The sequence below is a fragment of the Thalassophryne amazonica genome, chromosome 5 (assembly GCF_902500255.1).
Source record: "Thalassophryne amazonica chromosome 5, fThaAma1.1, whole genome shotgun sequence".
Classification (NCBI taxonomy): domain Eukaryota; kingdom Metazoa; phylum Chordata; class Actinopteri; order Batrachoidiformes; family Batrachoididae; genus Thalassophryne; species Thalassophryne amazonica.
The window spans coordinates 71,404,591-71,416,607 of NC_047107.1; the positions used below are offsets into that span (position 1 = coordinate 71,404,591).

General features: G+C 41.9%; 1 protein-coding gene across 1 annotated transcript; it reads right to left on the reverse strand.

The window, feature by feature from the left end:
• Positions 1-2,923: 2,923 nt before the first annotated feature.
• Positions 2,924-11,811, reverse strand: elovl7a (ELOVL fatty acid elongase 7a). The gene is made up of 8 exons (XM_034170512.1): positions 11,675-11,811; positions 9,000-9,076; positions 8,657-8,847; positions 4,943-5,023; positions 4,813-4,869; positions 4,483-4,588; positions 4,251-4,387; positions 2,924-4,158 (listed from the first exon to the last, which is right to left on the reverse strand). Exons 2-8 carry the CDS (start codon positions 9,058-9,060, stop codon positions 3,892-3,894), a joined length of 900 nt encoding a protein of 299 aa, XP_034026403.1. The 5' UTR covers positions 9,061-9,076; positions 11,675-11,811; the 3' UTR covers positions 2,924-3,891.
• Between the last annotated feature and the right edge of the window lie 206 nt (positions 11,812-12,017).

Here is a 12,017-nt window from a genome sequence, read left to right on the forward strand (position 1 = left end):
TCTAGCGGAGCATCACATCACCTCCAAAATTCAGTGGAGTCTTCCATGCCCTATTATCTTTCTGTGGTGCAAATTTGTTGAGAATCCATGAAGAGTTTTTAAATAAAACCTTCACAGCCTATATAAAAAGGAAAATTTTGATTCAGAATCTGGATCACCTCCAAAATTTAATGGAGTATTACTTGGTCGAATATGTATCTGGTGAAAATTTCATCAAAATCCGTGCAGTCGTTTTGACATAATCTTGCTGACAAACAAATGGTTTTGAGTGATCCGTGACGCGTTTAATGCCCTGAATGCGTGCAGTGTGAAGGGCCCTTGATGGAGGCCAGCAGGAGTTGTGCAATAGTTAGTAAACCTCACTCCCCAAAAGATAAAAGGACTATCTGGCTCCGCCTCTGGTTTTCGTCTTCTGGTTAAAGCGTCCTCGTCCCATGCCGAAGATAGTGAGTTCATTTGCAGAGGGGAGAGAGTGGGAGGAGCCAACACATAAGAGTAAAGCAGCTACATAAGCAGTAAACGTCGTTGGCCTCATGAACCTGTACCAGAAGTAGAAAACGTTGCAGTTCCTTAACCAGCCACTTGAGTCTGGCTCCTAAACAGTGCATTCTCATAGGAGCCCATGCAAAATTACCAAATTTTTTTGCTTTTATAGCCTGGTCCAAAAAAAAAAAAAAAAAATGTATAGCTTCCTCCTCCATGACAACTGTACAGGGAGGTGATTTTTTGTTTCTAACTTTTAAGCTGTTTAAAGGCAAAGTTCTGCATAATTGCATCTCTCTGTGACCATAACTCAATGGCCGCTAGCTGTTGTGGAGACTATTTTATTAGCCCGGAACATTATGGCTTGTGGTAAAAATTTCCTAATGGCTAATGTAAGACATGCCTGCCGCAACTACGACTTTTTTTCAGATTGGGCTGTCCCCCACTGTTTGAGTTTTGCCACTTGGGATAAAGATGGGTTTTGAGTGCAATAATGAAAGCAAACCTCACAGGCTAGCCAGTTGTACGGTGTGCACATTTCTCTTTGCACTACCATACACTAGTGTGCTTTGCTCATTTGTAAAGCGCCAGTGTTTAACCCCTTCTATACTGACAAGCCAAAATGAGGCAGGTGGTAGAGTGTTAATGCTGGCCAATTGTGAGGCCACGGTTATACAACCCCTGGCAAAAATTATGGAATCACCGGCCTCGGAGGATTTTCATTCAGTTGTTTAATTTTGTAGAAAAAAAGCATATCACAGACATGACACAAAACTAAAGTCATTTCAAATGGCAACTTTCTGGCTTTAAGAAACACTATAGGAAATCAGGAAAAAAAAAATTGTGGCAGTCAGTAACGGTTACTTTTTTAGACCAAGCAGAGGGTAAAAAATATGGACTCACTCAATTCTGAGGAAAAAAATTATGGAATCATGACAAACAAAAGAACGCTCCAACACATCACTAGTATTTTGTTGCACCACCTCTGGCTTTATAACAGCTTGCAGTCTCTGAGGCCTGGACTTAATGAGTGACAAACAGTACTCTTCATCAATCTGGCTCCAACTTTCTCTGATTGCTGTTGCCAGATCAGCTTTGCAGGTTGAAGCCTTGTCATGGACCATTTCCTTCAACTTCCACCAAAGATTTTCAATTGGATTAAGATCCGGACTATTTGCAGGCCATGACGTTGACCCTATGTGTCTTTTTGCAAGGAATGTTTTCAGTTTTTGCTCTATGGCAAGATGCATTATCTTGAAAAATGATTTCATCATCCCCAAACATCCTTTCAATTGATGGGATAAGTGTCCAAAATATCAACGTAAACTTGTGCATTTATTGATGTAATGACAGCCATCTCCCCAGTGCCTTTACCTGACATGCAGCCCCATATCATCGACTGTGGAAATTTACGTTCTCTTCACGCAGTCATCTTTATAAATCTCATTGGAACAGCACCAAACAAAAGTTCCAGCATCATCACCTTTCCCAATGTAGATTCGAGATTCATCACTGAATATGACTTTCATCCAGTCATCCACAGTCCACGATTGCTTTTCCTTAGCCCATTATAACCTTGTTTTTTTTTCTGTTTAGGTGTTAATGATGGCTTTCGTTTAGCTTTCTGTATGTAAATCCCATTTCCTTTAGGCGGTTTCTTACAGTTTGGTCACAGACGTTGACTCCAGTTTCCTCCCATTCGTTCCTCATTTGTTTTGTTGTGCATTTTCGATTTTTGAGACATATTGCTTTAAGTTTTCTGTGTTGACGCTTTGATGTCTTCCTTGGTCTACCAGTATGTTTGCCTTTAACAACCTTCCCATGTTTGTATTTGGTCCAAAGTTTAGACACAGCTGACTGAACATCTTTCGCAACATTGCCTGATGATTTACCCTCTTAAGAGCTTGATAATCCTCTCCTTTGTTTCAATTGGCGTCTCTCGTATTGGAGTCATGATTCATCTCAGTCCACTTGGTGCAACAGCTCTCCAAGGTGCGATCACTCCTTTTTAGATGCAGACTAACAAGCAGATCTGGTTTGATGCAGATGTTAGTTTTGGGGATGAAAATTTACAGGGTGATCCCATAGTTTTTTTCTTCAGAATTGAGTGATTCTATATTTTTTTCCCTCTGCTTGGTCTAAAAAAGTAACCGTTACTGACTGCCACAATTTTTTTTCCTGATTTCTTAAAGCCAGAAAGTTGCCATTTGAAATGACTTTAGTTTTGTGTCATGTCTGTGATCTGCTTTTTTTTCTACAAAATTAAACAACTGAATGAACATCCTCTGAGGCCGGTGATTCCATAATTATTGCCAGGGGTTGTAATACAGCACCACCTTCTGGTCAGAAATGACCAGAACAGTCAAGTGATGAGTTTTCTTCCAAACCAGTTTTTCCAAAACGCAGAGAAAGCTACATCCACACCACAACATTTTTTTTTTACAACCTAGTCAACCACAAGTTTATTTTATATAAATACATTAAGATACAAAAACTTTACACATTACAAGCAGCTACTTAAAGATTCACAAGACAAACCATAACATCGTCAACATGCATATAAGTGGAGTGTTCTTTACAACCGCATCACATCCAGTCCCATCCTCAACGTGAGGACCCGAATGTCAGAGTCACTCATAGGCCTCAAAGCAGAACCTCCACACCAGAAACAATAGTATGTTAGCGGGGGGTGCGCCTGCAGCTTTGACAAATGGCAAGAGTAGCTGTATAGTAGATATTTACATTACACCTCAAATCAGAGAGATCTAGCAAAGTTCGATAAAGCTTTGGGTCCCATCAGAACCACAAAACGTACCATCAGTCTTCCTCTGTCACATCAGCTTCATGTGGTGAAGCATTAAGCCAATAAACTATTGCCATTTGTCATGTGGACAGTTTTACTGGAGATGTGTACCATCAGCAGCTGTGACTCAGACTATTGTGGGACACGAGAACATGTCCTGCTCTAAACGCTTAATATTTAACAGTGACCTACATGTTTTCTTGACATTTTTGGTTACACAAGTTGTAATATTGATCAGTCATCAGTTTACATCTTGTGAAATAAAATAACATTTCAGTGCATTTTTTAAAAAGATAACTTCTCAAGTTAAAACTTATTGAAACCAGACACTACAGGGACAGGGGTTCATCCCCCAGAAGATTTCACTCTTGAGTAGTCCACTTCTGACAAACTTAACATGTGACTGCATCAAGAATAGGCATCTGTAATTTCCATTAGAACTGCCCCCACCCCCAATACCTTTTAATTATTGCTATAGACATAATTCATACATTCTTTAGTATTAGACAACTCCAAAAAAAAACTGGCTGGAATTTGTAGACTGCCGGTAGGTTGGTTTACTTGCACACGGTTAACCTGAAGTCTCCAATTACCAGAGTCGGACATCATTCGTATTTTTCATGTCTGCCATTTCCATTCATAACTCCATTCGCTTGCATAACTCCATTTGTGTGATGTGTCCATGTTTGAGCCTGAAGCACTTTAGGCAGCCTCTTGCCTTTGGTGTAGGCGTGGTACCAGAAGTTGAGGAAGAGGAACAGGAAAATCAGGCCATACAGAGCGATGATGTAGATAAAGATGGGGAACTGGTAGGGGCAGTCGTTCAAGAAGAAATATTGGGAGATGTGGCTCGTCACCATAACAAACTGGATCTGTAATGACAGACAAGAGGGTAGGGTCATGTTGTCAAGGAACCATACACAGACTGTTGAAAACAAAGTCTATTTAGACCAAGTCACCATACCAGCTGAATGGTAGTGAGATATTTCTTCCACCACAGGTACTTCTGGTAGTTTGGGCCCATGGCAGTCAGGCCATAGTATGAATACATGATAACATGCACCACACAGTTGAGCAGAGCATGAAATGTTCCAAGGCCACCTAGAGTACATTGTGAGAAAAGGATTGGGTTTTTTTTTTTGTTGTTTTTTTTTCTTCTTCAAAGGACACGTGTAATTACTAGAAAGGAAGTTTACCTGGTGCAAACCGGACTCCAAACCACCATGTGAAAGGCATGATTGAGTGATGGTAGACATGCAGAAATGTCACTTGATTAGTCTTCTTCCTCAGCACAAAGAAAACCTGGAAAATTTTACATCACAATAACTTAAGATTTGTATATGACAAGTTAGAATATAACCTGCACTGAGTGGATTACTTGCACGCCTTACTCTCAAATCAGTGAATTGTTAGCTGAGATCATTTTACACTAAACCTGGCAGACTTGTTGGCCATTTATGGTACATAAATGTTCATCGCTGTCTAAGACCAGAAGCAAAAATTACTTGTCGAAAATGTTTACTTACAGTGTCAAGCATTTCAATGAACTTTGAGAAGTAATACAACCAGCATGTTGCTGCCATCTAGAGGACATTAGAGAACACTTTAGTAGTGGTTCCAAAAATGATGCACATTTAAGACGCTGACTTTTCTTACCCTCATAGCCTGTGGTGAGTTAGAGTAGTCCACCAAATCACACTGAAAGGAGTATCCTGTACCCCATCCTGACATCACAAACTGATAAGAAAGACGACTTATTAGGACGTTACACATGAAAAAGCTTAAATGCCAGTTTAACATCTCTGACCAAGTGCGTTACTGACAATTGGCGTAAAAATGCCAAGATGAACACAGCCAGTTTAAAAAAGTTGTCTGTAATAATCATTTTCCAATAATGAAATAAATCAATCAAAACAAATTTTAAGCCATTAAATATTTACAATGACAGTGTATGAGAAACAAATTAGGTCAGTGCCATGACATTTTCAGAACTGTTTGGGGGAGACTCTGGTTGAATGGAAGGTCATGCATTCCTAAAATATTTTAATCAAGAATGTTGCACGTAGCATTTCACAAGTCACTTCCCAAAAACAGAAGTGACAGTGCAAAAAATGCTGATGCATGCACAGTCTCACTGGATACCATGCTATATAAAATGATCATTTCTTAACCGATGCCTCACTTGCTCTCAGAACTTGGCTGATGAAACAATTCAGTCATTGGTTCTCTAAAATGGTAAATGGACTGCATTTATATAGCGCTTTTCCATCTGCATCAAATGCTCAAAGCACTTAATAATGCCTTACATTCACCCCGATGTGAGGGTGCTGCCATATAAGGCGCTCACTACACACTGGGAGCAATAGAGGGTTAAAGACCCTGCCCAAGGGGCCTTAGTGATTTTCCAGTCAGGCTGGGATTTGGACCAAGGATCTTCTGGTCTCAAGCCCAACACCTTAACCACTAGACCATCTCCTCCATCACCACCACCACCACTCGACCTGTTCACTGCTCGTTTACGCCACATGATGAGCTGCACGTCGTGTTGGAGATTAGATCGCGCCACATAGCACGACATTTGTGCATGAGAGTTTTTTTGAACATTTCAAAATTCTGTGTGCAATAGCACACACCGGCGCCCCTCTGGCATCCTGTCTACACCAGTTAACTCTCCAGCACAACACAGGTCGTGATGTGTCGTGAAGCAAAGACATGCTCGTGTAACCAAAGAGAAATTATCTACAGCTGCAGGCCGTCTTGTGCACGTTGTGCGGTGGAGAACACATTGGGAATCTTGTCTCAAAGGTAATAATGGATTGGTAAACTGTTGCATTTTCATGCATTAGATCATGTCATCTGTAAAATTATGATTACAGGTGTAACATACAAGGTTCATGGCATGGTTACTCACTAGCATGCCAGTGCAGGGATCAAATTTGTGCAAGGGTCAAGGTACCTTGACTGATTTAAGTGATAACATTGTGCCAGTTTACAACACCACATTCCTGACTTTCAGATGCAAACAACTTCGTAAAAGTGATCCATTGGTATAAAGGCCCATTTACAGGAGCATGCCTTTCGTCCCGTTCACACGGGGCCCGCTTCGAGTTGCATCATGACGACGCCATGTGGAAGCAACCCAGTGCCAAGATGATGTAGCTTAACACCACAACAGCACAAGAGACGCAAAGGACGAAGCGAATTGGACGCCAAAAATTAAACATGTTAAATTTTTTTCTGCGTCAAGCACATGACGCAGAAATTAAGTGGTTTCAGCGCAAGTCAGAGCAACGCGACGGTACTTGACGTGACTGGAAGCCACAACGTTACCTGACGCCAATTTATGACTCCTGCTGTGTTCCATTGTTCCCAAACCATAAATCATGCAGGATTGTTTTCATACTGTGTACACAATGCAGTAAAACTACACGCTCAAAAAGCACAGAAAAAAAAAATGCTGGTTGCAGCCTGACAGCTGCTGCAGCTCCTCGTTCTTAAATTCTCTCACAAAAGTGTTTAAATAAAGTCCAAGTATAGCTCCAGACATCTCCACATTTACACATGGACAGTCCATTTGTGCGTGCAGCTCACAGTCAAAGGAAGAAAGATAAACTATAACAGAAATCAGAGCGCAGACCTGCACAAAAACAACTATAAACTAGAATGCCGCGTTCACACCGGGCGCGATCAGACGCTACAAATTTGCGTGAGTCGCCAGGCAACGGACGCGCCTTCTTCGCCCGGTGTGTCGCTCTGCTTGGGTGGACTTTCGCTGCGAAAATTTGCCCCGGTGCGTCATCAAATACGAGGAGCTTCCATTCCGCTCGCCGGCTCCGGTTGTCAGTCAAGCTAACATGACGGACCTTGACCACATGGAGCGAGTTGCTGTGGAAAGCATCATTATTTGCTGCAGGCGCACACATGTAAACAATTAAAAAAAAAAAAAAGAAACTCCGCTGCTTGCTGCAGCTGGCTCTTCCACCAAAAAAAACTGTCATAACTGTGTTTAGAAACCAGTCACCATTTGTTTTATTATACATCTGTGTAGTTAAACTATTCTCTACAGATGATTCGCTCGCTCGCGCACGTAAAAAAAAGAAAAGGAAAAAGGTCCGCTCCCGCTGCTGCAAGTAGGGCTGCTGCTCGCTCCAAAAACTGTCATAATTGTGTTTAGAAACCAGTCACCATTTGCTTTATTATACAGCTGTGTAGTTAAGTAAAATAATCTCCAGGACGATACGCGCGCACGTAAAATAAAAAAAACTCCGCTCCCCGCTGCTGTTCGCTCCAAAAACTCTGTCATGATTGTGAAGGACAAAAGACATAAGTCCTGCTCACAGGCTGCTACCAGATACAGGACATGTTCACATCTTCAGTCAAAGTCCAGACATCTCCACGTCACTACATATTCAGCCCCTGATTGGTCATCGCGGCGCGATGAAACGAAAAAGTTCAGATTTTTGAACTTAGGGAGGAGGGCAACGCGACGCAATATCGCGCCACAAACGCGCAAATGCTCAAAATCGCTTCACTCGCATCGTTGCGCGGTTTGGCGCCAAAATGCGTCCTTACATAGGATTACATGGCAACCTGTGGCTGCAGTCGCTCGCGTCGTGCCCGGTGTGAACGCAGCTGAAGAGAAATTAGAGTGCACAGTCTGTTCCAGCCAGTGCACTCTGATTCCTCTGTGCAGAGGACCTGCAGGCTGCGTGCACCTGACAGACATTCCTGTGTCATGACGCCACAGGAAGCAACTCGAAGTGGGTGTGGTGTGAAAGGGGCTTTTGCTTCATGCAACAGCACGACCTGTGTCGTGATGATCCCACTCACTGTGATCCCAGTTGGACGCCATTCTTTGTTTCACCTGCTGCCATGCGCTCTGTGGTGGATGCTGCGTATATATTTTTTTTTGCAAATTGGCCATTGAAAATGGCTCTAATCACTTCCTGAATCACAGATGAGGCTGCACCCGTTCACGTGCGCCTAACAAGCTGCAGAAAGCATTTTGAGCCTTGACAGTTGCATGTTTTTTCCTTCTTGTGCGCAGCTGTTAAAGCATTTATTTTTATGTTTACAACAGATTTAACTTCTTGTTATAATCTGCGATCCGCAGACGTCAGCACTCGCCCTGTTCACTGCTCGTTTTCGCCACTTGATGAGCTGCACGTAGTGTTGGAGATTAGATTGCGCCACATAGCATGACATTTTTTGAACATTTCAAAATTCTCTGTGCACAATAGCACGCACCGATGCCCCTCTGGCATCTTGTCTGAACCAGTTAAAGACGAGTTTACACTCCAGCACAACACAGGTCGTGGTGTGTCATGAAGCAAAGGCATGCACATGTAAATGCCCCCAAGTTTCACCCACCTCATAGCACATGTAGAGTGACAAAGCCACCACACCAAAGTTGTAGGCTATAAGGAGGCCTTTGAGGTCAAAACCTTTGCGGTTCTCCATTAGCCGAGGACCCAGTGATGTTACAAAGAAGATGTAGGCTGCAATGATCACAGTTTGTGGAAGAGGCGATGACATGAGTAACCAGTTCTCTGTTCTGGTGTCTGCCACAGAAGATTGACCAGTTGTAAGATAAATTGCTGAATACATCCCACATATTGTCAAGCAGTGTGACATTAAAGTCTCTGGGCATGATTTAAATGCATAAACACATTGTACATCTCAAAGGCTTTGTACTTTACTGTTAGAGACTCACCTGCATTTTGGAAGAAGTCATCAAAAATGAGTGCAGCTGATGACTTTACATTAAAATCCATTTTGTCCCGGAAGGTTCTAGCAAGGAAAATGTGGAAAAATAAACAAGTTGCAGAGTGAGTTTGACAGAAGAGTTCATTTGCCTAAAGCAACATTAGCAGTATTTTCAAAGACTAAATATATATTCTTGCCATTTGATATGAAAGATGTTTCTCAAACAGAAAAACGTGCATAATCAGTTAAGACAAACTTAAAATAGTGGTTACACCAAGGCCAAAAAGGTGCCCTTTCATTTTCTGACATTTATCCAGGTCACAATAGCAGCAGACCAAGCAGGTCATCCTACACTTCCCTATCCTCTCCAAAGTCCTGTAGCTCATCCTGCAGATCCAGAAGCATTCCCAAGCCAGCTGGGAAATACCACCACCATGTCCTGGTTGTCCAGTTGGCCATACCTGGAAGGCCTCTTGAGGGCAATAACCAGGGGCATCCTGACCAGATGCGCCAGCCACCTCAACTGGCTTCTTTCGATGCAAAGAAACAGCAGATGTACTAAGAGTCCTTCCTGGATAGTTGAGCCTCATTTCCTCCGCTTCTATCAGCAGCCTTATTCTTTTGGTCATTACGTGAAGTTCAGGACCACAGGTGAGGATAGGAGCATAGAGTGGTAAATTGAGACCCTCCCCTTCCGGCTCAGCTCCTACAACAGTGATCTGATACAGCATCCACGAACCATCAGACACCACACCAATCCATCTATTGATCTCATGCTCCAGCTTACCCCCACCCCAGATTCATGAACAAGACCTTGAGATACTCTAACTTTTCCAGTTTATGGCAATAACACTCCCCTGACCCAGAGGGGAGAGTCCACCCTTTTCACAGAAGACCACTGTGTCAGATTTGGAGGTGCCGATTCTCATCCCAGTTGCTTCACACTGCCTCATATCTGCTCAGTGCACATGGGAGGTCACTGCCTGATTAAGCCAAAAGAACCACACCACCCACAAAAAGCAGACCTGCAATTCTGAGGTCACACTCTGGTCCCTGATCCCACCTTGAAATCCTGTCCACCAACATACATCTTGCTCAGAACAAGATTTTGCTCTCTACAGGAGCGTTAATACAGACATGCTACAAGTAGAACATAGGTCTTATGACCCCAAATATATACTTTGGCACAATATGTCTTTATAGCTGTACTTGACAGCACAGAGTAAACTGTATACAAACCACATTTCTCCTCAGCTTGTAGCTTTCCAAAGTCTACATAAATACAGTACATCTATCACAAGCTTGTACCCTTGATTACTCTCAAAAAGCCTGTTTCAAGACTTTTACGGTTTTGTACACAGAACACTACTTGATAAAATTGATCCAGAGCACATTGCTGAAGAACAAACTCATCCAGTTTAAGTCGACGTGAAATAAATAAAGGTTCAGTTATAGCGCCAGTGACTGAAGACAAAGATTATTCTGTCTTAAAAATTGGCAGTAGTACAATATGTATGAGCAAACTGTTCTGTTACGTCAGCAACAGGTTTTTTCCCCTTTTTAAATACAGGCTCCAGTGACACTGAACCTTTGACTTGCTGGACTGGTTCATAACACCTGTAGCTTAAAAGAAGTTTGCCAGAATGAAACTGAGCAACAGATACCAAGTCTGATACTGATGAACAGTACAATTTTAGACCACAAAAAAACGTAGCATTTTGGTACCTGCAGTGGTACAGCTCATTTGCAGTTTGGCAGTTTCCATAGTTAAGTGTGTAGTTCAAGTAGCTGCCATGTAAAGTGGCATATTTCAAACTTCTGTTTCCAAACCATTTTTAACAAACTATCCATCGGCACCAGCAGCAATCATGATCAGGCTGTACTTTAGACAAAGATTACGTACTGTGAAGGCCTGAGTCAAGGTGTCCACATGTTTTGAGCATGTAACCTTACAACATGATTTCAAGGTGTGACTAATTGTTAGCAGCAAGGAAATTTTAAAAAACAAAGTGTGGGTAAGTAAGTGAGGTGCTTTCTAGTAGTTACGCCAAGATGCAGTCAACCTGGCAACCAGTTCTGGTCTTAAAGCCTACTTGACTGTGACAAACATATGTACCACAGAAGGTGGCCAAAAGCTTCCATTAAGATAAACTGTCACAGCAGCGGGGCTTAAAAATAAGCTTAAATAAATGCACTTCATTTCAGCAATTAAAGTTGTCAAGTTGTCTGAATACAGTCAGATTAGTGACAATGCCACTTACTAACAATTTTTGCTTTTATTAGTAATTAGAGCATGTACAGATTTAATATATTTAATGCATAAGGAATGTTTATTTTCTTTGGCTCGAGAAGCTTGAATAGACGGTCAACATTAAAACCAACATTTGTATGGCCCAGAACCAGCAAAAAAAAAAAAAAGTAATGCTGCTTGGTAGCTTTCAGATGAATAAAGTCACGCTGTTTTTTTTTTTGTTTGTTTGTTTGTTTGTTTTTACAGACACCAGAAACGCGACCAGCAGACTGACTGGTTTGATGAGGAACGGGTGACGTCAATGATGAAACTTAGCAACAGAAAATACTTCACTACCAACTGTAAGTTTCTTATCCACTACTTCTAACAAAGCTCAAAAACCTCCCAACGATTAAAGTAGTGACATAAGAACGTAATGTATCGTTACTAACCTGTGTAAAAACCGTCTTAATGCCAGTGGCCGCCTCACTTGCTGCTGCACAGGTGCGTCTGCTCACGCGCTCCCTTCCTCCCTTCTTTTGTCAGCATCAGTGGGCGGAGCCTCTTGGATAAAGTGTTTCCAAATAAGGTAAATTTATGACGATGGTTCGATAGTTTCACTAGAGCCTAAAAATAATAATAATAATAATAAAAAAAATAACCTGTCATTATCAGCTATTCATGGTACTAGTGTTCTTTCCATACCATCCCTAAAACCCGTTACCCAGTTCACCGTAATTCTGCTAGATGACACTTCAGGTGATTACGAAATATAATTATATTACGAACAGTACA

Excerpts from the sequence above, each read along its gene's own strand:
- elovl7a (XM_034170512.1), bottom strand. The coding sequence starts at position 9,060 with ATGGATTTTAATGTAAAGTCATCAGCTGCACTCATTTTTGATGACTTC. Across the intron at positions 5,024-8,656 it reads CACTCTACATGTGCTATGAG|TTTGTGATGTCAGGATGGGG; the intron begins GTGGGTGAAACT and ends CTTTCTTATCAG. Across the intron at positions 4,870-4,942 it reads ACTCACCACAGGCTATGAGG|ATGGCAGCAACATGCTGGTT; the intron begins GTAAGAAAAGTC and ends AATGTCCTCTAG.